Consider the following 27342-nt stretch of genomic DNA (forward strand, 5'->3'; position numbering starts at 1 on the left):
ATCTCCCATCAGCCAGCTGTTCTCTGTATTTGCCTTTGTTTTAGCTCCCTACAGTACGATCTGATCTACAATATTTTATCCAAGAGATGATCCTCCTGAGATCAGACCTTGAAGACTAAATCCTCAGTTTTCTTAAGATAGCTCTGACTAAATATAGCTCTGGTTTTGTATAATGACAGATTGCAGTGTCCCTCACTTTTGCTCTAAGGGGAGTCAACTGGCGTCACTGTCCCCCACAGCGATGTGCAAAAGCGTGTCCAAAAACCACTGTCTCTCTCTCTCTCAGCTGCCATTGTTCTTTGTCCCGTCACCTGTTTTCTCTGCTTCAATAGTATTTCTTTATGAGAGGAGGAAATATTTGAGAATGGGGATCGTTCACGGCTAAATTGACTTGCATTGCTTTCATTAAAGTTTTGTTTCTCCTAAAGGAAAGTGATTCTGTACGATGTCAGTCATCTCCTGAAACTACTCAGTGTTTGCTTTTTTTTTTTTTTTTTTTTTTTTTTTTAACCATCTCATTTGCCACCGTATCTTTGATGTGTACAGTGATTCATATACAGTCGGCCTGATGACACATAGGATGACTGTGTCCTCGGTTAAAAACCCAGACATACGGTATATTTTTAGGTAAGAGTATGAATTAGGGTACAATCTGGCCTAACCATTAAATCTACTATGAAACATAAATGATAATTACTCAACTAGACAGTTTTACAGTTCTGAAACATAAATTTACATATAAAGACAATGTAAAAAAAAAAAAAAAAAAAAAAAAAAAGAGAACTGATGTCTGTTTCATGGTTATTCAATCGTAGTAACCTTTAGTGAAACCAACTTCATTTCTATCAAACAATTTTATCCCAACTGGTCAAGGCAGATTCTGTTGGATATCTGATTGCTTAAGTTTGACCAGCTGTTATTGTAAAGTGTCATGAAATAACTTTGTTATGATGTGGTGTGATATAAAAAAATTTTGATTGATTGATTGATTGATCTTCATTTTATTTCAACTAAACTCTGTTACAACACGTCAACTTGTTAAACTTTATTCTTATGGCATGTGCACAGTCCACTGAGTATATCAATAGTCGCTTTTCCATTGACCCTCAAATTGCGCAAATATGACTTGTGCATAAAAATTTATTTAATGGAAAAACGACAATTTCGCCAAAAGTCTCATTTTTCAATTAAAAGTTTTTGCCCTAGCAAGAGGTGTTTTTTTGGGCGTAGCGCAAACGGTATATCACGCAAAACTGCAATAGAAGACCTTTTTTCGCAACTAGAGTCAAGTGAATAAAAAAAACTGATGCTGACGGATGTTACAACAAGTGAAGAAAAAGAAACATGTCACGGTATGTGTGGACACACCAGGAAACCCAATCATTTTTTTATTTAGTACAAGATAGAGGGGTAATATATAATAATAATAATAATAATAATAATAATAATAATAATAATAATAATAATGATAATGATAATAATAATAATAATAATAATAATAATAATAATAATAATGAATATATCTGTAAATCAACACCATATTTACGTTCGTCGCCATGTTTATTGAATGACTTCTCATGTCATCTCACGATAATAAATAAACACATCATCGCGTTTGTGATTTAATGGAAAAACTGACATTACGCACGTCTGCTTTTTTCACATTTTGCAAATATCAGTAAAGTTTTTTGCAGATGTCCAATGGAGAGGCGATTACTGAAAAAACTCAGAATCTTGCCAAGTGTATTTTTCTCATTTCTAGTTGAAATATCTCATCACACTTAAAATAAGACATAATTACCTCAACAGTAAATTTTAACTGAAATATAAGAACTTAATTTTAGACAATAGATCTTGAAAATCTTATTCAAGTACTCTTACCAAGTTGAATTTCACTTGTTCCTTTGGCAGATTTTTTTTTTTTGCTTAATCCAACACTTTTTCTGGTTATGTTTTCTGCTTATGCCAATGGAACAAGCGAAAATTATCTTGGTAAGATTTCTTGAAATAAGATTTTCCAGATCTATTGTCTAAAAATAAGTTCTTATATCTCACTGAAAAGTTACTCTTTAGGTGATTATGTCTTATTTTAAGTGTGATGAGATATTTTGACCAGAAATGACAAAAACGCACTTGGCAAGATTTTGATTTTTGCAGTGATCACAAAGTACCTGTCTTCAGTAAACGTTATTCTTTCTTCCTTCAGCTGAAATAATTCAGTTTTTTCTTTTGCTACCAAATCTGTCCAGTTCCTCTGTCATTTTCAGGCTGTGGTTGTTGGCTACAGTGAGGGCAGGGCCTGATGCACTGATGAAGAATCATGTGCAGAACCTGAATATCACTGCGGAACAATAAACCCAGTGTACCTAAGAAATCCTTAAATAAAGTAAATCATGTCCGACAGACTTCTCATATAGATTAGTCATATAAAATAAGAACTGTACAAGTTTTCTTATTATATCAAGCACCAAATAAAGGAAGAGAATGAAGTGTTTGAGTGCTTTACATGTGCACATCCGTGTCCATGTACCTTAAGCCTTATACTTTAAATCTAAACTAACTGTAACCATCATCAGGCCTTTACCTCCTTGGTAGCTGCATATTTCCAACAAGAGCAAATGAAATGTTATTCATGACTGTATGCATAGATTTTTTGGACTCAGAACGCCTCAGTTTGACAAGGTTTTCATTGAGTTTAACTGTTTTTGTTAACACTGGTTGCAATTCCAGATTCTTCTTCTTTTCTTTGGTCACCCACCAAAGAAAAAGTAAAAAAAAAAACAAAAAAAAAAAACCTTTCACCATGACGGACATGATGCAGCAATTTGTGGCGAAGCTGCTAAAAAAAGTAAAGTCCACAGACAAAATAGGCTGTTTAGCTAGTGTTTTCCACATGGTTCCAACAGGTGCTGGAAAACACAGTTTGTCTGGATGCCTTTTTAAGAGAAAACACACAGATTATAGCTTCCTTTCAAACATCCTCTCCATGAGTTGTGCGTATATACGGAGCTTGATGCTGTGATTTTGCGCATTAAGTATAATGAGAAAATGGACAAATGCATCTTTTTTCTCGTATTTGTTTTGATGGCCTTTATCTTCCCTGCTGATTAACTGGGCGATAAAGGAAACCAGTGTGTGTCTAAATTGCGGCCCCTCATCACATTTGGTGTGGCTGTTTGTGAAACGCTCCTGTGCGCGGCCCTAATTTTCACTGCAACTGTTGATTTGTGCATCCTGTCAGGATACTTTGATGTGTGAGGGAGATTGAGCTGCTGCCTGGCGTAGTTCTGCCTCTTTCTGTCTGTAGCTTGGACACCGGGTAGCTGTCCAGATGTCCGGTTGTGCCTGGCCGGCCACAGGCTTGGGAACCCTCAGGGCACTACAGGCCTATATTCACAGCCAGAGCCTGGACTCAACCACACACATCCTATAGTGAACCAGCGCTGACTGAAGCCCATGCTGCACAGGGCTCATATATACAGGGTTTGTAGACTGATCACATGTTACTCCTGTCCCAGTGCACTCTGCGTTATGAGACAAAGTAATAGGTTGGACAAATCAGGTGTGTTTAGTGTTTGATCTACTTCAGAGTAGACACAACTGTTCCTGATTTAGTTCAGTTTGTCTTTACCAGAGCAGAGCAAAATGCAAAGTTTTTTCTGAACAAACTAGAGCTGAAACTATTAATAGAGTAATCAACTTGAATCAATTAAAAGAAACTAGTGCGTTGAACCATGGGGAACCACAAGTTCTGGATCCTGGACTTCATCATCGTCAATACTGAGGGTGGGATGCGCAAAGGGGGGTTTGTAAAATCCACATCCCAACCCAGAGGGGCAACATCCTGGTCCCCCAGCATGGATATTTGTTGTGTATTCACACATGCTGTACTGCATTTTTCCAGCAGTCATTCTGGGCCTAGCAACATGATGATTGTAAGGCTGAATCCCAATCCACCCCTTGGCCCTTTCCTTTACCCCTACCCCTCCATTTTGCACGTACACATGAAGGGGTAGTATTGTCCCGATTCTCGATTAAACGGAGGGGAGGGGCTAAAGCTGTATAGCCCTCGAAACAGATGTATTTCAGGACCATACTAGAAACGGAGGGGGAGGAGAAATTTCCCATAATTCTGTTTGAATCATTGGATAGATAGAGGTAAACACAACTAAAGAATGCAACAGTGTGATGAAAGAAACACACAAATTTATGAATTTTCATCATAAACAACTTAATCATTTGATCGACCATTTAATGCCGTTTCAATGTGTTATAAATCGCAGAAATGCAGTTTATAGTTGATAACCGCAAAAAGATGACCAAAGCCCATGGAACAGAGATGGTTACAGCTGCTGACGGCATGATGAAAACTTTAGGAAACAGTTTTCGCATCTGTTAATAGCAGCATCGATGACCGCTGATGACGGCACAGGTTGTGAAGGGTTTTCCCATTTCATAGGAGAGTGTTTCAACCCCTAAGGCTTGAAGCTCCGTTTCAAGGAATAGTGTCAAGTGCAAGGCCCAAGGGGGAGGGCAAAGGGGGAGGGCAAAGGGGTGAATTAGGATTGGGCCTAAGGCTATGGTTTTCCAAAATTACTAATATCTCTCAAAATATTGGTTGCTGTTTTTACTAGTCTCTTCCTTGACCAAAAATATATAAGTATGTCAAACTGTAGCAGTCAACTCTTTCCAGATTTGTGTGATGCCCGAGACGTACACACACACACACACACACACACACACACACACACACACACACAGTCCACTTCCCTTTTATAATACACATTATTTGATTACACTTTAAACCCTTACATTGGCTCCTCCCACCAGAGGAGTTGAGGCGAGGACCTTGAGGAGGGAGGAGCTAAGGTAACAGGCATTTAAGACAGTCAGATGTGTCACTTATTTTGTTACCCCTGTATTTTATGATCTGTCAGATTAGTTTGATTAACTTTTATTTCGATTCACAATGTGACTTAATGTAATATAATTAATTGCAATATAATTGTAAATGAGAATCAGTTCTGATCTAACTTACCTGGTTAAATAAAGGTTAAATAAATAAAATAGAAATAAATAAATTGTGTTTTATTTCACACACTAATTTGATCATTTTAAATAACTAATAGAAGTTCAGATTGAGGAAGATTTTGATTTTTAAAGTGTTGCTTAGAGTTGAAACGACTGATTGATAAATCGACTCAAATTGAGCAAAAAAAAAAAAAAATTGATTATAATTTTCCTTAATCAAAGCTTTGTTTCCATAATTTTGCTGTCACTAAACATTGGTTCCACTGTTGTGTTCACATGGATGCTTATAGTGACGCACATGACGCCAGGATCAACACACAATTGGATGTTAGTTCCATGTTTAGTTGTTAGTCAGCTGGATCCAAATGTGTTGAAGACTGCAGTGCACATACTGGTCGTAGACGTCATTGGACTTGTTTGTTGTTTATATACTTTTATACTGTTGTTATTGTTGTTATTTCCACATAGACATTTTTTATATATCCTTTTACTTTCATACTTTTTGTGGTTGTTCTTTCAGTTGGTTCTGGAATAAAGGACAAGTTGTTCGTCATATTCAGACATGTTTCTATCACATTTTACCGTTTATTTTTTATGTTTTTGTCTATTCAAATTATCATTTAATGGAATCAAATCCAAGAAAATAATCAATAGGTTAATCGATTACAAAAATAATCAATAGCTGCAGCATTAGAGGATTTGACCATTTGACTTAATTGTGATTGGCTGATAGGCCTGTCCATCAAACATCCAAGATTAGAAGCATATTTGGGGCTTCTTGTCGGCTGTATGGTCTCGGAACCACTATATTCGTCTGTCTCCACCTTTGTCTCACCACTTGTAAGAGTTCACATCCTGTTTTGCTGCATCAGGAGCCTGTCCTTCCACTTGGTGCATCATTCAGCTTCCGCAGCATTGTATTTGATCAAACGTAACACCAAAGGTGGCCTGGAGGTCAGCTGGTTGTTTATCCTCTTCACACACATATGAGCTGTGACATGGGACTTTGCTGGCGGCGCTGCTGTCTCAACCCCCCCTTTAGATGACCTCCCTGCCTGTGGGTAATGAGGCAGTACGAGCTCTGCTGCTGCAGGTTCCCAAAGGACGACTGGACCGGCCCACAAACGCTGATGTGACTGACCTGCTTCTACTGTTTAACCCAAGGTGAAATGGACTGTGGACCACATTAAACTTCTGAACGAATTTGTTGGAAAAATGAGAACCAGATGTTTACACAAAACTCACAGATCTGCATATCATTTCAAGGTTTTGTTTTTTTTTTTAAAAGGATCCTGAGTGGAGTCTCAGCTTTTGATTATTGGTATTTTTCGCCATCTTCTGGTGGGAGTGTTTTACTGCCTTCCTTTGCCTCCTCATGTTAGTTCTGTGTTCCACCACATGATGGCAGCTTGTCCATGGTCCTTGAGTCCATCCACTTCTACCACAGCGGTCCTTTTTAACCCCTAAAGACCCACTGCTGCTTTTATGTCAGTTCCCAAATTAAATTTTCTCTATATTTGGCCTTTCTTAAGTGATTTTTCACCATTTATTTACAATGTTATCCTCTATATTTTGTATTTAATCAGTATAAGTCAGGTATTTTTCTGTATTTAATTTACTGATCATAACGATGTTCTTAAAAGTTCATTTTAAAGTTGAGGGTTATTATATCAAAAGCAGAGAAAACTGAGGAAAAAATGACTGGTGTTGTTGTTTGTGTCTCATTTATTCAACATAAACCCAGTGTGTCCATCTACTTTCATTGATGCGACTCCATGGGTTTTACTGTTGAATCAGTGTTGTAGAAGATGACGGTTGATTGATTGATTGATGTATTTATTTTGAATATGAGTGTCAAACAGAAGAAAATAAATAACCAAAACACTTAAACTTAAGACATATTATACATATTTGAAAAGGAGTGAGAAAAATTGCAACTTATATACTCCGAACCCCTTCTCTTTATATAATTAATAACAATAATAACCTTCCTAGTCTAATCGTATCTATACTATATACCATAATATGACTGATACTTACTATTAAATAATTTGGTTTCTGGCTTTATATTATTATGAACAAATATAATATGATTTACATAAACACATAATGCAATAACACATACATGTAAATACATATTCATACACAGATCTATACACCCCCACCCCCACATGTATGTGTGTATATATATGTATATATATACACACACACACACACACACACACACACCTATATATACATACATATACATCCACATACCACATACTTGTACATTTTTATAACACCCAGTGATCCCCAACACCTCCCTCATCCCTGTACCTCTGAAAAATTGTGTCTTTGTGCCTCCTTTTAAATTCTTTCATGCGTGGACACTGCTTTAACTCTATATTGAATCTGTTCCACAGTCTCACCCCGCTGACAGAAACACAAAAACCCTTCCTAGTTGGGCATATGAAGTGAATTTTAAAGTTAATTTTCCCCCTTAAATTATAACCCCCCCTCATGAATACACAGTGTTTCCATGTTCACTACGGAGCCTCTGAACGTCCAGATGGGTCATATCTGATGACCATGAAAAGATGACAAACTGCATTTCACACTATTTATTGACATGCATTGATAGGATTAATGGCTGTATGAGCGACTCCTGGACAGGTTTGGGTCAGCCATTCCCATTCCTTGGGATTAAACATTTTAGATCAGTAGATGGTGTTGGTCGCTGACGGATGTTTGGGTCTCTATGGGTTAAGAACTGCTTGGTGTAATTGGATGTGGCTGTTTAAGTTGTCCTATTGTACTTTCCCATGTCGTCTGTACATTCACTTCAGGATCAAGTTGCTTCAAAAATAAATTAATTCTCAGGCTTCAAAACTTCATGCAGATTCCAAAACTTCTCAGGCTTGTATTTTCTTCTTTTTGTGTAAATATAGTAGATAATTATTCCAATGTATTTTCAAGTTTTTCTACACAAAGTTCCAAAAATATATTTGGAGAGCAGCAGAATACTTTTTAACTATTTTTTTTTTTTTTTTTTACACAAGTGTCTGTTCTGCTGGAGCACAAAATATGTGTTCATTTGCTTCCTGTGGTTAGCATATCAATCACTTCAAGCATAACTCTAGATACCCCTAAGTAAAACCAACTATACATATCAAATATTCTTGCAAAGATAACAGAACGGTGCTTTATACCAGTGCAAATGCAGAATAGTGGAGTTTTATTTCATTGGAAATTGCAAGTCAGAAAACTCTTTATTTTATTATGTATTTATGTATTTATTATTATTATTATTTCATTTATTTATTAATTTTTTTCTCACTCATTTCTACATATTCTGTCCTCTAACTACAAGAGTGGCTACTTACTCCCACTTAGTGCCTGAAAAACTTTTTGCTGTTGTCTCACTGGCTGCCACACCTGCAGTCCATGACTATAAATTAGTGTCTTCCTCTTTCTTTGTAACACCCTGAAGAAGGCGCATTCCAACACATGTTGGTGTGTTTTTAACTCCAGCCCCTAAGAAATAATCTACAGGCCCTCATGAAATAGGGGCTTTTTACAATTTTTCCAACTAAGTGCCTGGATTTTTGTCTTTTTTATCAGAAAACTGTTTAGTCTGAACAAACACACCTGAGTCACAAACAATATTAGTTCTAAAAAAAAGTGTCTGAGAAACAGAAATAGCTGAATTAAAACTGTAAGAGTTAGGGTTTGTAGTACAACCATGAAGATTTATTAGAGTGAATGTTAAAATGTATAATATTTTTCAGTTTATTTTGAGGTTTAACTTCCTGAGACCCTGCAGTGCATTTTTGTCCTCTGTCAGGGAGAAGAGTTTCACAGCTTTTTTTTTTTTTTTTTTTTTTTTTTTTTTTTAGTCCACTTCAAAGGACATTCAATAAAATGATTTTCAAAAATTATCTTAAAGAAACTGTTGCATCATTCTATTTCTAATGAAGACCATATTTAATGTAAAAAAGCCAAAACTTCTACTTTTCAGGGTCTCATTGAGTTAAATTTCCATGAGGTAACAAATCTGCTTCTTTACACCTCAGTCATATATTATTATAACATACAAAAACTACATTTTAAACTCTAGGTCTTCTCTTTATTGAACCCATCTAAGGTATTGGGAGCTCTGGTGTAAAAATGGTCAAAACCAAACATCAGACCGAACTGCAGTACTGACTTCAATTCAGTTCAGTTCAACTTAATTTATAGAGCACATTTCATGCACAAGGCAGACTCAATGTGCTTCACAACAGGTATTTAACATAAAAACATAAAAAAAAAAAAATTGGGTATGAAAACAAGCAACAGTCACATAAACAGTAGAAGAAGGAAATGGATTAATGTCGTGGGCATGCCCTGTCCTTAGACCAGTGGTTCCCAACCTTTTTTGGCTCGTGATCCCATTTTAACATCACAAATTTGTGGCGACCCCAGACATTCAAAACTGAGAATTTTTTTTTTCTTTTTGCTAAAATTAATTTTTTGATCATGTAATAGTTTGCTATACTATGTTGCAAATAAATATTAATTTTAGAGGACATTTAGTCTATATAATGTATATTATTATTGATGGAGGTAGAAAAGCCAGGTGTAGATTACTGCACAAAGGGAAAATTTGATTTTCCTTGGTCAGGATATGTACAGTCAGTCCAGCTTGGATTTACAAGACTGACAATTAATACTGAACAAACAAGAACTCAAACTATGAATTATGAAAGAGCTGCAGCATCTGAAACTGACCACAATGAACATTTGACAGATAAACAGAACCACAGTGCTGCAGTTTCAGCTTCACAGTTTGTCATGTCTTTTATGGATTATGATTATCTCTCTCAACTCACCATATAGTTTTTATTAGTAATTTTTTTTTTTTTTTTTTTTTTTTTTTTTTTATCAGTTACCAGAAGGCAACCCCATTTGAATTCCAGGTGACCCCACATGGGGTCCTGACCCCAAGGTTGAAAAACACTGCCTTAGCCCTCCTTCTCAGCAAGGAAAAACTCCAAAAACCCAGTGGGAAAAAGAGAAACCTCTGGGAGAACCACAGTGAAGGAGAGATCCACTCCCGTGGACAGACAGGCTATAGATGAAACCAGGACTGATGGAGGTCCATGTAGATGTACCAGGGTTGGACAAAATAATGGAAACACCTTCACCTCAAGATGATAATGCCCCAATCCATACAGCTAGAATTGTTAAAGAATGGCATGAGGAACATTCTAATGAAGTTGAGCATCTCGTATGGCCGGCACAGTCCCCAGACCTCAGCATTATTGAGCATTTATGGTCAGTTTTAGAGATTCAAGTAAGACGTTGATTTCCACCGCCATCGTCTCTAAAAGAGTTGGAGGGTATTCTAACTGAAGAATGGCTTAAAATTCCTTTGGAAACAATTCACAAGTTGTATGAATCAATACCTCAGAGAACTGAGGCTGTAATTGCCGCAAAAGGCGAACCTACACCATATTAAATTATATTTTGTTGATTTTTTAAGGTGTTTCCATTAATTTGTCCAACCCCTGTAGTTCCAATCTGTAAAGGTGCAGAATGGTGGGTGACTTTGACCACTGGGTGTCGCTCTTCCCCTCAGCAGACACTGAGCCTGCCAGAGCTCATGACTGATAGTGTAGATGTTTGGGCTAATCCACCTCTAAGCTGGTTTGGCATCGGTCTCCAACCCTGAAACCACCCTAATGAAGGGGGGATTGGCCATGCAAGACTAAAGCAGCACCCGAATAGGTTTTGAATGACTTTTTTTTCTCGTTAACATGTTTCCTCATCTATATTTTTAGTAGGGCTGTCAAAATTAACAAATTAATGCAGATTAATCCATCTTCATGGTTAATTTGATGAAAAATTGTGACACAATTAACCTATCTCCAGTGCAGAATGACTCTGAACGTCTCTGCCAACGCATTTCAGGCAGTTTGTCCAAGTAGAGTTACTATCACGCATGCGCAAATGGGCAGTTGATCCGGTAGTGACAGGCAGCAGAACCAACCCATAATAAAAATGGAAGACGGTAAACAGCACACTGGTCCTCTGGATGGAAATATGAGGACAAAAAACCAAGACGGAACAGTCGACGACAAAAAGTATTATGCACAGTTTGTATGAAGGAGTTTTCTTTTCTCCGAAGCACTCCCATCTTAAAATGCCACATTAATGTGAAGTATAGGTTAGTTCTGTTAGCTCTTTGGCTAACGCGTCACCCATCTTGCAACAAACATGTTAAGTGCGTATATATTCCCTTCTTTGTTGAGTCTGTTTGCTCATGCTAAATGAAACATGATTAATATAGATTAAAAATGAATGATATTGAATTGAAATTAATCCACAGCAACACTGTGATTAATCTGATTAAAAATTTTAATCGTTTAACAGCACTAATTTTTAGCTTTACCTCTTTTCATTTATAAACCTGATGTGTTGCTATATTGATGCAGTTTTATTTAAGACTAAATCTGACATGGTTTTTCCCATTGTCTTATAAAATCAGACGTAGCATGCGTTGTTTATCTTCCCCTATCTTTACTGAAATGTAGCATCAACTGAACATGACTTGCCAGACAATAGCAGCTTTGTTAGTGTGTTTAAAACAATTGTAATATAATGTAGAGCTGCAGCTATCGATTATTTTGGTAACTGATGAATATATTGATTAAAGTCTTTTTTTTTTTTTTTTTGGAAAAGCTGTGATTCAGGAAAATTATAATCAAATATTTTTTAATCGATTTGAGATAAATAGTTTTTTATTTTTTATATTTGAACAACAGTATTCCTCAACTTCTCATTTACACCTGTACATTACAACTTACAGATCACTGTGGATCTACAAATACACAAAACATTTAGTAACAGGCTGAATATTGTTCAAATGTTTGGAGTTTGGAATTTAGAGTTGTGATTATTTATAGGTTATTATGTTATTATTTTACTGGTCTGACCCACTTAGATCAAATTTAGCTGAATGTTTAACCTGAACTAAAATGTGTTTGACACCCATTCTCTGTATTAACATGGAAAAAGAATATGTAGGAAAATGTGTATGGCATTAAAAACAAAGAAAAAAAACAGCTTCTACAAACTAAACTGACTTCCCTTTGCAGTTAACATGTTTTATCTCTGTTCTGTGGAAGCCGTTAAGTTCTGAACTTTTGTAATTTTTAATACAATGCACATATTTCCTGTATTTACCTCAATTTCCTGAAGGCTCTGCTCAAAGGATCAATAAAGTTCTATCTCATCTCATCTCACACTGCAAAAATCTAAATCTTACCACACTTAAAATAAGACAATCACCTAAAGACTAACTTGATCTTGAAAATCTTATTTCAAGAAATCTTACCAAGATCATTTTCATTTGTTCCATTGGCAGACTTTTTTTTGATAAATTCAAGATTTTTTTGCTTAATTCAAGCAAAAAAATTTGCCAATGGAACAAGTGAAAATGATCTTGGTAAGATAAGTTAATAAGAAAATAAGTTATTATATCACACTGAAAAATTACTCTTTAGGTGATTATGTCTTATTTTAAGTGTGATGAGATATTTGGACTAGAAATGAGAAAAATACACTTTGTAAGATTTTGATTTTTGCAGTGCATCTATTTTTTCACCTGTTGTTGGGTGTCCTCAGTGTAATTTTTGCATTTCACAAATTCATCCTGTGGGCCAGACTGGAACCTTAGGCAGGCTGGGTTTGTTATGCGGGCTTTATGTTTGAAACCCCTGATGTACAGTATAACGTCTATCGCACTTTCAAATCAGGGTGTAGGATCCAGGTCCTGAGCCGAGCCCTGGATTTTCAGTCTAATTTCATTACGTACCCATGTGGCCTTTGCTGGAATTTGAGAAATGTTCCTGTGTGGAACAGATCTATGTCATGATCAGGCAGAAAAAACAGAATTAGGCCAGAGTTTGTGTCTCAGTGTAAACACCGTCTGTGGGTCTGGTCTGAGGACTCAGTGATGCTGCTGAACGCCGGCGCTCACTGCCAGGGTAAACACCTCCGCTCATGAATACATGCCACTCATCCACACCCGGCCCTGTTTTCCTAAGCCCTCTTTTCCCCTGCTTGTGAAAGAAGCAGCGCCACTTCTCACATATCGGTTATGTTCTGCAGCTCAGGAGCAAATATGTGCAGGGTCCCACATTTTACTGTTTAGACTGAGACGACACTCATCTCAGCGTTGGCTAAAACTTTCACTGTAACAGTAAACACATGGAAAATGTTTTTCTGGATAACTCAGCAGAAGTACTTATTTCCTGTAACAACACACTCATAAGATCACAGTTTATCACAATTCCTATCATGAAAAAGGGCTCTATTTTAAAGCCTATTCATCCATATGCATCAAGTGCCTGTTACTTACACTTTATGATTTATTCATGGGTTTTTATTGACATGCTTTGCAGGGAAAACATTAGGTCAAGAGTTTGTGTGCTGAGATGGACTGGGATTGTGTAACAGAGATCAGAGTGCTGCCATATTTAGCTCTGTGTGCTGACAGGATGTAGAGAAGGGCAGCTGAGGCGCTTCAAAGTGAGAAGAGCCACTGATGCTGTGGAATATAAGCCTTAAACATCTCTGAACTCATGGCTGTGAAACTGCCGAGCAACATAGCACATCAGTTGCAAAAGCAATTGTATAAATAATTACTTAAATGTATTTTTTTGGCCACTGTGTTCACTTGTAACGCCAGCAGCTCATGGAAAAGTCTGCAGCCTGTGCTGACCCTCGGCTCCGTCTGTAAACATTTAGTTTATAATAGAGACAAAAGAAAGCATGTGGGCTCTGATGTCTGTCTGCAGAGACAAAAGGACTTATTAGTATGCAGAGCAGTGGCTGATTTATGGTTCTGATACAAAAATAATCCAAACTTATTGGAACATTTTGTGATGTGTACTTCTATTTTGCAGCTATTTTTCGTTTTTACTCAGACAGTGCTTATAAAAACCAGACATGTCAACTCAGAGTCCAGTTATAGTAAGTAAAACTGTGATGCCACAGCACGATACACAGCCTAGCCAAAAAAAATCCTCTCACTCTAATAATGTGTTGGACCACCTTTAGCTTTGGTTAGGGAAGACACTCATGCATCATTTTGTAAAGCTGATGCAATTTTACATTTATTTCCATCGTTTTTGACCCTTATCGTTGCTGAATCCAGACCTGACCAACTGAACCAACCCCAGATCGGAACACTGCCCCCGCAGGCCTGTACTGTAGGCACTAGGCATGATGGGTAATCACTTCATCCATCGCTCTGGAACAGGGTCAGTCTGGACTCATGAGACCACATGACGTTTATCCATTAAACACAGTCCAATCTTTATGCTTCTATCAAACCAATGGATGTTTCAGAAATGACAAGATACTGCATCAGTTAAAGGGTTAAAGAACTTTTTGTAGCTAAAATATATTAATCACTGCATTGAAGATTCATTCATTCAATTCAGTTCATTCATGATATTTGTTTTTCCAGGTTATTATGACATTTAATCAATATTTTAATAAATTCATTTAATATTTTAATAAAAATATTCTAAAATGTTTGGACTAAAACTAGACTAAAATAACTTGAGCTCTGGTTTGACTAAAACTAGAGTATAATGTTGAGACTTTTAGTCGACTAAAATATGACTAACAAAAACTGATATATGTATGATTAAATATGACTAGGACCAATAAGGAACTTTGACACAAGACTAAGACTAAATTGAAAAATGGGCGACAAAATTTACACTGCACTTCAGCAATTATTTATTGGAGGATCTGAACTATTTAAGTTGTTAAAACCAGTATGAGACTTTGTTTAGCCAAGTAGTGTAGAAATGTACCATACCCTCTACTGATTCTGTGGATTACTGTTTGGAGGAAAATATGCAGCCAGTGTTTCCAACTCCTCAGTAGTGAAAGTATCTATCGTCTGCCCTAAAAGTCACTAAATGACATCATCACCTAATTTGCATCATTGTAAATGTGCATGTAATTGTAATAAATGATGTAGGACAGAGGAATAACATTTTGTTACAGACAAAAAGTGAGTATAAAAACACCCTAAATATGTTTAAAACTACAAATGGAATATACTCTGCCAATTGGTGGCTTTTTTTTATGTCTGAAATTATAACCGTCCTCCTTTATCTGGGCTTGGTGACCGGCTAAAGTGACTCAAGAGACACTCTAGAGGAGTTACTTAGGTTATTTATTTATTTACTGGTTTGCTTGTTTAGGTTTTTCTTCATTTTCTTCAGTTTGGTTTGTTTTTTTACCCCTCGGCCAACTTCGGGCTGAAGGAGTATTGTAATCGTTTTGTTGTCTGTCTGTCTGTTGGTCTGTCTGTCCATTCAGCAATGTAACCGCATTATCTGAAGAATGCATTGAGATATCTGAAAATTTATACCGTGGATGCAACTTGGCATGGAGCAGAAGTCTATTCAAAATAGATCACCTTGACCTACTTTTTCAAGGTCAAATGGCGACATGTCCTTTCAACTACATAATCGCATTATCCTAAGAATAAATTGAAATTTCCACACCAAATTTACCAAATCTACACAAAGACAATCAAATCTAAATTATAGGACAACTTTCAACAAAATCTTATACTGTATTTGGCCGAGGGGTATTAAAAGTGTGCAGCACATTATGTTTAACCTTATGGTCCACTTGGGAGACTACAACAAGTCACAGTAAAACATGAACATTTATAACTAGAATATTTTTAATTTTGAGTCTACATTAACAATCTAAACGGACCAAAAAGAGACAATAGAGAAAACTGTCAATGTCAGTGGGACTGATTTATATTCAGTGATTTCTTTTAGACAAAGAATGATCAGTGTTTCCATGTCAGAGTCTCCAAAAGCTTCCAATAACAGCAGAAAAAGGGGATATTTTATATTTATTTAACCTTTATTTAACCAGGAAGGCCCTTGAGATAAAATCTTTTTTTTGAGGGCGACCTGACCAAGAGGCACATCAACACTGGATGGATGGATGGATGGATAGATAGATAGATAGATAGATAGATAGATAGATAGATAGATAGATAGATAGATAGATAGATAGATAGATAGATAGATAGATAGATAGATAGATAGATAGATAGATAGATAGATAGATAGATTTGTCACTCGTGGCTTTTTTGATAAAGAGTCTCTAGAGGGGTCTGAAAAATCACAGAATTTACCAACAAAGTGAGTAAGTTGTAAACACTGACTTTTCCAGCTACAGACAGACCGTGGGTTTATATAACTGGGACACAGAACAGCATTTTGTGTCAGTTAGAGGGAAAATTTGTGTGTTTTAGCATTTCAGTCACTTTTAAAAAGTTGCTAAAAGTTTCCCAACAAATTTGTCGCTAGATGCTTTTTGGGAGAAAAAAAAAAGTTCCTAGGGTAAACAGTTGCTAAATCTAGCAACAGAAGTGCAAAGTTGGCATCAGTGTGTGCAGCTGTCTAACTGTCTGTGTGCGTGTGTGTGTTTTACAGACGATGCAGGGACGTACTTCCCCAGTGTGAAGAGGGACCCAGGTCGGTACCTTCAGCCCTGCTCCGACTCTGTGAAGACCTGGCTGCACAGCATGAAGAACGCCGGGAAAGTCCTGCTCCTCATCACCAGCTCCCACAGCGACTACTGCAGGCTCATCTGCGAACACATCCTGGGGTGAGACGACAACACAACACCGGGAAACGTGGAAACACCATCATCTTCTACAACACTGATTCACCAGATTACTGGTGAAACAATGTTGCAACAGATGACGATGTTTCCACGGTAACTATGGAGCCTCTGAACGTCCAAATGGGTCATATCTGATGACCATGAAAAGATGACAAACTGTATTTTACACCAATTATTGACATGCATTGATAGGATTATTGGATCAGCAGGTATTAAACAGTTTACATCAGTAGATGGTTTAGGTCGACGGTGGATGTTTGGGTCTTTATGGGTTAAATATGTCTGCCTGAACTTGCTCATATTTGAAATATTGTCCACCAAAGCTAGAGATAACAGTGAACATATCATTAGACTTCAATAGGTGTGTGTCAGCAGCTCTTTTTTGTGTTTTCATGGCAGCTTCATGCATTGCAGCCCTCCCTGAGTGGACTGTGCTCACAGTGTGCTGTGGGTTTATTTTTGTAGCCTAAGCCCTGTTACACACTCGATCAAGCAGCGAGACAGCCACGAAAAAACAGAAAGTCACTGTCCTGCTGCGGCTCAACAAACATTAGCCCCTCTTGTTCTTTGTGAGCTGTTGTTGTCGTACGCAGCGCTCGCCTGTTGAGGTGGTCTGCGTTTTCACTCCGTGCTCAGAGCTGATTGTCCCGTGTAGCTGAGCAGAGGCGAACACGAGGTCAAGGTAAAGGCGTGGACGTGGAGACCAGTCTGTCTCCAGAGCCTTCAGACACCCCACCCCCTTTTACCATTTCCTGTCTCACAGCCAGCAGCCCAGTCACTGCCGCTGTTCCTTTCCCATACTCCCCTGCTGTTTCACCAAGCAACCCCCCCCACACACCTCCAAGCCCCTGTTGTGACCCCCAACACCCTCACATGTGTGGAGATATCCAGATGAGAATCAGGGTCAGATTTCTGCTTTACAAACTGATGTTTCCACTAGAGCTACAGTTATTGATTAATTTTGTAAACAATTAACCTATAAACCTATCGAAACTATTTTTTAAATGGGCGGAAAAATGTGTAAAAATGTGAAACTGACGTGTCTGAAAATGACAGACAACTTGTCCTTTATCTCAGAACCAATTGAAACAACAACCACAAAAAAAGTAAAAGTATACATAAAAAATATCAATCTAGAAATAACAACAATAACGACAGTATAAAAGTACATATAAAAATATCTATAGATATAAACAACAACAAACAAGTCCAGTGACATCTATAAACTATATGTGCACTGCAGTCTTCAACACATTTGGATTAGGGGTGTTAGAAAATATCGGTTCTGCAATATATCGCAATATTTCATTTCACAATACTGTATCGATATTTAAAAGTACTGTATCAATATTTTTAGGTATTTATTCAAATGCAGATATAGCAGAGGTTCATTTTTGTTTTTGGTTTTCTTTATTGTTTTTATCTTATTTATTATAATTTAACACTATTTTATTAAATAATGGTTATATGAAACACCCTAGAAGCCCTTTTTACTTTACAGATGTTAGTTCCTTTGTTGGGATTGCACAAAAATAATGTTCTGATGTTAGTTCTGAACTAATAGAATATGAACATTTGAACAGGATCTTAAACTGTAATGTCTGTAAAACCGAATTTTTAACTCAGGAAGATTTTGTGACATAGCATTAGATCCTGTTTTGATCAAATAAAAATGTGTTTAGTATGTATGCGTATTTCTGGTGTAAGTCAGTTCTTCCAGGACAAAATCTTAAAAATATATATGAATAAATGAATGTAAAATGAATAAATGATAATAAAAATAATTTAAAAAATCTTTAAAAAATCTTAAAAAACAATAAAAAATTACCTTTTTAACAGTATCGTGATATGTCATGATATATCGTATCGTGATTCTAGTATTATGATTTGTATTGTATCGCCAGATTCTTGCCAATACATACCCCTAATTTGGATCCAACTAACAACTGAACATGGAACTAACACCCTGGCGTCATGTGCGTCACAGTAAACGTCCGTGTGAAACACAACAGTGGAACCAATGTTTCGCAGCAGAAAAATTAAGGAAACAAAGCTTTGATTCAGGAAAATTGTAATCGAATAATTTTTTTAATTGATTCCAGTTGATTAATCATTTCAGCTCTACATTTCATTACAAACCAACCCTTTCCCAGAGGCATTTGTATTACATATAGGCGGCTCAGCCCTGAAAACACCCCCTCCTCTCAGTGTTACGTCAGGCCTCCTTACCTGGTCTTCCAGATCCAGATAAATGTGTCCAGTCTGGTCCATTCGGCTGCAGGCCAGGTGACGGTCAGCCGCCAGAAGTAACACAGCACGGACAGAGTTGTCTGACAGGAGTGGACTGGCCACAGCCCAGAAACACATCCACAGTCAGCTGTCAGTCTGTTCCACAGGCTTTCACAGGAAACTTATATATTTGCATATTGTTAATACGGTGTTTGATGAAGTGTGTCATCTTAGAACTTAAATAATTACATAATAAAGTAGTTTACTATAAGAAAAATGACTGATTATCTGATTAATATGATAGTATAAATATAATAAGATAAGATTTGACTTTTTTGATTTCACTGTGGGGAAATTGCAGTGATTACAGCAGCACAAGTAAAACAGAAGTGCAGACAGAAACATTCATGAGTGAAACATGAAAAATAAAAGAGAATCTGCTATTTATATTACTTGTTCTCTACATACATACATATTATTTACATATTAAAATATAGTTGCACATGATGTTGGAAAAAAATAGTGTCTGATTGAGTCTCCCAAGGTAGATTCAAAAAGCCCAAAAAACAGCAATAAAAGTAGTGCAAAAGTTACAAAACATGAAAAAACTAGAAATATACAAATAAATTATCTGCACTTTGCTCTGTTTTCCTATTTTAAATTTGTGTGCTCTGTTTTCTGTTTTCTATATTTATTTTCTATTAAAATGTTCATTTCACTATCAATCCTGTGGATCGTAATTTTGTTCATCACACCAATGTTGAATGACAATAAAGAATCTTGAATCTTGAAATACGAAAAATACAAGAGAAAGGAAATTACAAGAGAGAGAGAGAGCTGCTGCAACTCACAGCCACTCACACGTTATCATCTTGAAGAAAAAAATGAGTCAGTATGTAAATACACATTTTAATCATTTGTGCTGAAGACTAAACTAAACACATTTCCATGGCAGTCATGTTGTTTGTCACACTAGAGATAATATAATCTAAACCTTTTGGAAAGCCATAAACAAATGATAATGATAGGATGTAAACATAAAGCCGTACATAGACACTCATACATCAGAGCGGTGGGTTTACATGTGTATAAACTCTCAGGGAGGACATGGTTTTCTTCTCCCCTTATATGGGGGACATTCTGTCCATACTGTGGCGTCCATATACATCCAGTGACATGAGGAGTTTACTGTGCCCTCTGTCTGTTTACTTTATTAGTCTGTTCCCTCCACAGCGTCGCACGTTCACACTGTTTATTAGTTCATGTTTTCCATCGTCTCTACAGACTGTTTAGCTTCTCCTTGGTCTTTTTTTTGTTTTGCTTGTGTAATTGAAGTGGACTTGGATGCGGTTCAAGCATTGTCCCTGACACAGCATCACCAAGGTCTGTGTTTTTTTCCGTGTCTGTTACAGGAAGGATTTTGAGGAGCTGTTTGACGTCATCATCACAAACGCGCTGAAGCCGGGTTTCTTTTCCTTGGTTCCCCAGCAGAGGCCTTTCAGAACCCTTGGTGAGTGTTCACCTCACCTTTAACTCTGCATGTCTAGTTATTCCTCTTTGCCTCCTGCCTGGTAGCTCCATCTCGATCATCCTTCCACCAGTGTATCCCCTTTTCCTCCTTTGCACATGTTCAAATCATCTCATTTTGTCCCCAAACGTCCATCCTAAACTGTCCCTCTGATGTGCTTGTTGCTAATCCTGTCCATTTTTGACATACAAGAAAAGAGGAAAAATCAGAGAGATGTGGTAGTGGGCTGTTGAAGCAAAAACTGCAGATATTTAGTGGACAGATGAACTGAACCATAAATAGGGATGGGAATCGATAGGAATTTAACGATTCCGATTCTTTATTGATTCTCTTACTGATTCTCACTGGGTGAGGGAATAAAACAGTACAAATGGGTGTGTTTGCATTAACTGTCTTTTATGTTTCCATCTCTGCACAGAAAATATAACATATACAGTATGCACAAATAATATGTACAGATGACGCTGGGCCTGCTCTTGGGGGGGGGGGGGGGGGGTCCCCGAACAGTGAAACTGAAACTTACAATGCTTTACTAATTCCTCTGTCTCCCGTTGTTTTGCACCTCATTTCCTTTCCCCTACTTTCGGAAACTTTTATTTGAGGGGGCAGGCTGTTTGTTGCCAGCACCAGAACCAGGCTCAGATGATGCCCTGGTGTTCGCTCCACCGCTATTCACAAGTGTCACTAAGTAGCCTATCAAATATGTGACATTCCTGCAAATGAATCACATACTGTGTGGATAAATGTTTGAACATATTGGAGGGATTTTCCCCTTTTGAAGAAATGGAAGCTTTGCAAGTGTTCCAAGTGGCCCTGGTGTCATCTATTTGGAGCGTTTCTGCCTCAACGCCATGTTGGCTACATTCTAACCAAAACAAGGCAGCATGTGTGTGACATCATCATGCATGCACAATGAAGGCGGAATCGATAAGCAGAATCATTAAGCTGGTGGGCAAACGATTCCAAGGAATCAAGCTACTGGGAACTGCTTCTCGATTCCCATCCCTAATCATAACACTCTAAACTGTCAGTTTGAAGCCATTGGTTTGAGATGTGGTGGTTGCCGTGGTGGGTTTCTATAGCCAGGAAGTGACCGTATTAGAATAAAAGGGGTGGAGCCACAGAAATAGAGCCATCTGTTAGGGGCCAAAGGCTAAATGCTCACCCTTACTGACTCAGAAAACCTGTAAACTTCATCAGATACCATAGAACTAAGTCATTTTGCAGTCTTGTCAGGAAAATGTGACTTATTAAATCAACAAAAAAATTCTACTTGGCAGGTTAGTGACCTGTCAATCAAAGCCCAACTCAGCAGACATCTCAGCTTCTATGTGATATAATGTAGAAGAAAATGTACAGATTGACCAGATCACTTGGTCCAAATAAAACAGATGAGACAAGAATGAGTCCTGAAAAAGTTCCTTTGTATTTTGGGAGAAAAGTTCAGGGAGAGCCAAGGCTTTTTGGAGCAACATCTAGTGGCCTTTTGTGGTATTACAACGTTAACTTCATTTTGGAGTTGAGGTCTTTGCTCCATGTGTTACTGTCATATGACTTAAATGTTACATCACAATCTTCACAAAAGGCATATCCATCCTCTGTTAAGTACGTTCACATGGAAAATGATGACGAAATTGTGGCAAAAATTATTTTTTTGTTTGTTTTGCTTTTTCTTTCAAAATACACAGATGGAAACAGCTTTTGTTCTCATTAATTGTATTTACTAGCATTTATTTTTAAGGTTAAGGTTAAGGTTCACTCACTGTATTATCTCCATAGGGAAATTATTTTTAATTTCATTTAATTTAGTTTAGTGACCTGAATGTAAGAAAATATTTGTGAAGAAAATCTCTGGAGGGTTTCAGAGACTATTGTTTGTTGTTTCACATGAGCTCCTGTTTAAGGATATAATTCAATAATATTCCCCATCATAATATCATATATCATGAAAAAAATTGGCCCAGTTTTGAAAAACCTGTGTTTCACTAAAACCAAGGCAGTTTTTTTACTCATAACTTTATGATTTGAATCTCATATTTTCTCCTCGGATGTTTTCTTCTGTTAAATTTATAACATCTATGACCATAAATTCAGTTTTCTCTCAGAATATCACCCCTCCCCTGGCTTGGCTGTAATTCACTGTTTTAAAACACCCCCCTAATCTCTTGGTGAAACATTTCCAGCGTCAAATCCTCATAAATTAACTTTACTCTGCCAAACGTGCAGAATAGTAGTGAGATATTTTCCAGCTAAAACAGGAGTGGTCAGTCTGTGGAGGCCAGAGGAAGAGCAGATGATGATGATTCTTCTGCCAACGTGGCAAATCTCAGGAAGAGAGAGAGGGAGAGAGAGAGTGAGCGGATCATCCTGTCTGTTCCCAGTATTATTACTGGCACTAAGTCAATCCGTCCACATGAGGGACTCATTCCAGCGACCACCCCCCCCAGCCAATACCCCCCCCACACACACTGTGAACACCTTTACAATGAAAATCCAATATCAGAGCAGGAATGAACGGAGGCCACAGCCCAGAAAAGGAGCTGGACCGATGATGACAAGCACATGAGTCAGACCCTGGTAAATCTCAATATGTCAGACCAACAGCAGCTGGAAATCCACACATTAAACAGACAGTGTTAGGGGGATTACAGCTAAACAAGAGATGTACAGCAACTGCACAGGTGCCTTCAACCACTGCAGTAGTACCCTCTGATATACAGTACATGTATGTTCATGTGGAGGTCTGGTTTAGAGATGAAACCCTGCCTTGAGCCCAAATACAATAAAAGGGATAAAGTTTAATATGTGGTCAAGAAAGCGTGATATAATACTCTTTAATCTATTGATTATTTTCTTTGATTTGATTCAATTAAATGATTATTTGAATAGGAAAATAAGAGCAAAAATATGAAAAATATCAGATAATGACAAATATCTTGTCATTTTTGCCAGGACCAGCAGAAATAACAACCATAAAAGTATGAAAGTAAAAGGATATACAAAAATATCTATATAGCAGTGTTTTTCAACCTTGGGGTCAGGACCCCACATGGGGTCGCCTGGAATTCAAATGGGGTCACCTGAAATTTCTAGTAATTGATAAAAATAAAATAAAAACTTACTAATAAAAAATATATGGTGAGTTGAGAGAGACAATCACAATACATAAAAGACATGACAAACTCTGAAGCTGAAACTGAAGCACTGTGGTTCTGTTTCTTTCAAATGTTCATTGTGGCTGGTTTAAGATGCTGCAGCTCTTTCATAATTCATAGTCTGAGTTATTGTTTTTTCAGTATTAATTTGCAGCCTTTGGACTGACTGTACAAAATTCTCACTTTGTGCAGTAATCTCAACCTGACTTTTCTGCCTCTGTCCACAATAATATACATTATATAGCCTTAATGTCATGTAAAATTAACGTTTATTTGTAACATAGTATAGCAAACTATTACGTGATCAAAAACAAAAAAATTTTAGCAAAAAAAAAAAGTCTCCGTTTTGAATATTTGGGGTCGCCAGAAATTTGTGATGTTAAAATGGGGTCACAAGCCAAAAAAGGTTGGGAACCACTGGTATATAGAAATTACAATAACAACAGTATACAAGTGTGTATATAAAAATATCTGTAGATATAAACAACAGCAAGTAAATGACATCTGCAAACAATATGTGCACTGCAGGCTTCAACACATTTGGATCTAATTTATAACTGAACATTGAACTAACATACAACTGTGTGTTGATCCTGGTGTCGTGTGCGTCACAGTAAGCATCCATGTGAAGCGCAACAGTGGAACCAATGTTTAGCAGCAGCAAAATTAAAGAAATGAAGGTTTGATTCAGGAAAATTGTGATAGAATAATTTTTTTGATCGATTCAAGTTGATTTATCAATTAATCATTTCAACTCAAAGCAAGACTTTAAACATTGAAGTCTTCCTCAATCTGAAGTTCTAATAGTTATTTAAAACCAAAATATTTTTAGTGTTTGTGTGAAAGCTTAAATGTTTAAAGGAGTAAGTGATGGTTCCAGTGTAGAGAAGTGAACATATAGATATTTTCTGCCTTTTTGTTCTCTTCTCTTCTCTTCTCTTCTCTTCTCTTCTCTTCTGAGCTACGCTCCATGTTGTTTGTGTTGATCCTGTCATCATGTGCGTCACAATAAGCGTCCTTGTGAAACACAGCGGAACCAATGTTTAGTGGCAACAAAATCAAGGGAACAAAGATTCAGGAAAATTGTGATAGAATAATTCATTGTAATCAATTCAAGTCGATTAATTGATTAATCGCTTCAACTCTAGCCTATATAGTCAAAGTGGGTGACCTTGAAATGAAGCCGTTTCCTCCTTTGCTTCATTCTATCTCCTACATGAAAAGAAGAAGGGTGGCTCATAAATGAAACCATAACTTTAAGTTCCAGAAGGTATTTTTCCGTGAAAAATCCCCAGGACGTTTGCACTTCTCTGAGATCCAGACCACATACCAGTCATTCCTGTTCCTCTCAGAGTCCAGCGTCCTTCCAGCTGTTACCATCTATGTGTGTTATAAACTCCCACAGGTGCAGCAGCTCATCCCTGTTCCTTCACTCTCTTCTGTCACAATATTTACAGCATATTTAACCTCCATCTGAACCTACAGTAGCCTATTCTCTGTTAAACACTGTGGTTTTGTCAGTGAGACTGACACTTTTCTTTTATCCCACTGTTGCTGATCTTAAACACGAGTCAGTTAACGTCCAGACCACCGTCTGTCCACAGCTGCACTTCCCCTTTACAAAGTCTGAGGGTTCGACATAATAGTCAAGACACAACACATCCAAAGGGCCCATTCATAGATAAATGACACATTCTTTATGGCATTTCATGAAGTGAAATCTACAATATTGAAAAAATCCAAATGTATTTTTCTATTTAATTTCTGGGTAAAGTTCAGTAGTTATTGAAAGAATGAAGAGGTAAAGAAAAGGAGGCAAAGGCCAAATGGTCCAGTGATTGAATACATCATCTGGGTCTGGGAAAACTGTCTAATGGTTCATATATCCTTTTTTTTGTTAGGACGAATCAAAATCCACAATCTGAATCACAATTTTCTTTCCTCTCAAAAAGTGTAGGCCATTTGCAACCAAACTATTACCACTTTTCCATTAGTTTTCTCTGTTTTGTATTCATTTAACTTTTATTTAAGCAGGAAAGTCTCATTGAAATTAACAAACTCTTTTGACAGGCAGCAGCACAAACTACTATTAGTTACAACCAATGTTGAACCAAAACAATAAGATGGATGAGATTACTTTTTTTTTTTAACAAAATATACAATTCATACCCACTACATAAATAATATAACCATGAGTCAGAATGAGCAAAATATAATTTTAACAGTCAAGCAATGCGAATACATTCAGATGTTTTTGCCTCTAGGCTTAAACTGTATATGATGGTTTTTTTATTATTATCTGACTGCAAACATTTTCGCATCATTTTATACTTAAATTATTACACTCTTGACAACATCAAGTAGTAGAGTTGCAATGACTAGTTGACAAATAGTCGACAGCAAAATGAGTTGGCGAGTAATTTATTAGTCAACAGGTGGTTAGTGACATCACACACTTTTGTTTAAGGAAAAAAAAATTATTTTATTGCTGATTGTGACTCTTGAGTATTTAGTTGTTTATTTAATAAACTTTGTTAGGCACTGTAATTGTTTTACACAAAATGCACTTTTGTTTAAGGAGGGAAAAGTATTTTATTGCTGCTGCAATGTTTGTTGAATATTGAATTGAATATTTGTTAAACAAACTTTATTATTCATTCTAATTGTTGTGCACCAAATGGTCTTGTTAAAGGAAAGAAAATGTATTTTATTGCTGCAATAAATATAAATAAGAGTCATTGTTTTTTTGGGGTTTTTTTTCAGTTCATAACCTGAATGGTCGTTACAGTAGTCAATGACTGATCGACTATTAAATTAGTCATTAGTTGGAGCCCTAATCATCTAATAGCTCTAATAGTCCACATTTTTCAGTGTTTTCATTACTTGCATAGATTGCAGCAGTCTATTTTTCACATGGACTTAAATCAAACACTTCAGTGCAGCAGAAACTAAAGTATTGCCGAAAACAGACTGAAATAAGTCCTCTAGCCAAGCAATTTATGCTAAGTACAGTAATGCCACAAAGGTACAGTACAGTAATTCTACTAATATATGAGCAATTTAAAACAAATCAGTGGAACATTTTTGATAGCACTCTCAAATTTTGTACAATCTTTCTGAAAAATAGCTCCTTTGACAAATAAGATTGATTATGATGTAAGATTATGAGACTGATGACCTTTCTATAAACTGTTGGTCCTTCCAAGATATCAGAATAACACTGATTGAAAACACACTGCAGTATCAATGGGTCCAGTTTTATAAGAAGCAATCATGCAACAAAATCTGGTTTAGTTCAGCGTATTTAGTTGTTTACTACTGATGTTGGCTATTATTACCAAACATATGGCAAGGATAATATCAGTATAATTAATCAACCAGTAGACTAAGCTTAAGCAGTTATTATTATTATCCTTAAATAGGTAAAAAATATATACCAATGCACTGTTTTACGTCAAAAAATTCAATGAGTTTGAGTTTTAAAATATGATTTGTGACTATATTATAAAAAGACTTGAGCTTGTAGTCACTGATTAATATTGAAACACGCAAACAAGCTCAACAAATATTGGAATGATAGACTGAAACGTGATACATTTTACTACCATGTTTGTTTTCAGTATTTGTGTTTTTTTTTTTTTTTTTTTGCAATCGAAGGGATATGTTCAGGCTGAAGCTGTCAGATGTGGCCATAAC

The 27342-nt window shown here is 36.7% G+C and overlaps 1 protein-coding gene and 1 long non-coding RNA gene across 3 annotated transcripts in view; both read left to right on the forward strand.

The window, feature by feature from the left end:
- nt5dc1 (5'-nucleotidase domain containing 1) overlaps positions 1-27342 on the forward strand; it is a 103758-nt gene that overhangs the window by 48444 nt on the left and 27972 nt on the right. For both annotated transcript variants that reach the window (XM_030127953.1, XM_030127954.1), the window contains 2 exons: positions 16542-16716; positions 20376-20473. In XM_030127953.1, coding sequence (XP_029983813.1) covers positions 16542-16716; positions 20376-20473 — 273 coding nt within the window. The remainder of the gene's footprint in view (positions 1-16541; positions 16717-20375; positions 20474-27342) is intronic.
- Positions 1990-12610, forward strand: LOC115414705 (uncharacterized). The gene is made up of 2 exons (XR_003934702.1): positions 1990-2073; positions 12561-12610. It is a non-coding gene; the product is annotated as an uncharacterized LOC115414705 (long non-coding RNA).

Source organism: Sphaeramia orbicularis, chromosome 24 (genome assembly GCF_902148855.1).
Source record: "Sphaeramia orbicularis chromosome 24, fSphaOr1.1, whole genome shotgun sequence".
Taxonomy (NCBI): domain Eukaryota; kingdom Metazoa; phylum Chordata; class Actinopteri; order Kurtiformes; family Apogonidae; genus Sphaeramia; species Sphaeramia orbicularis.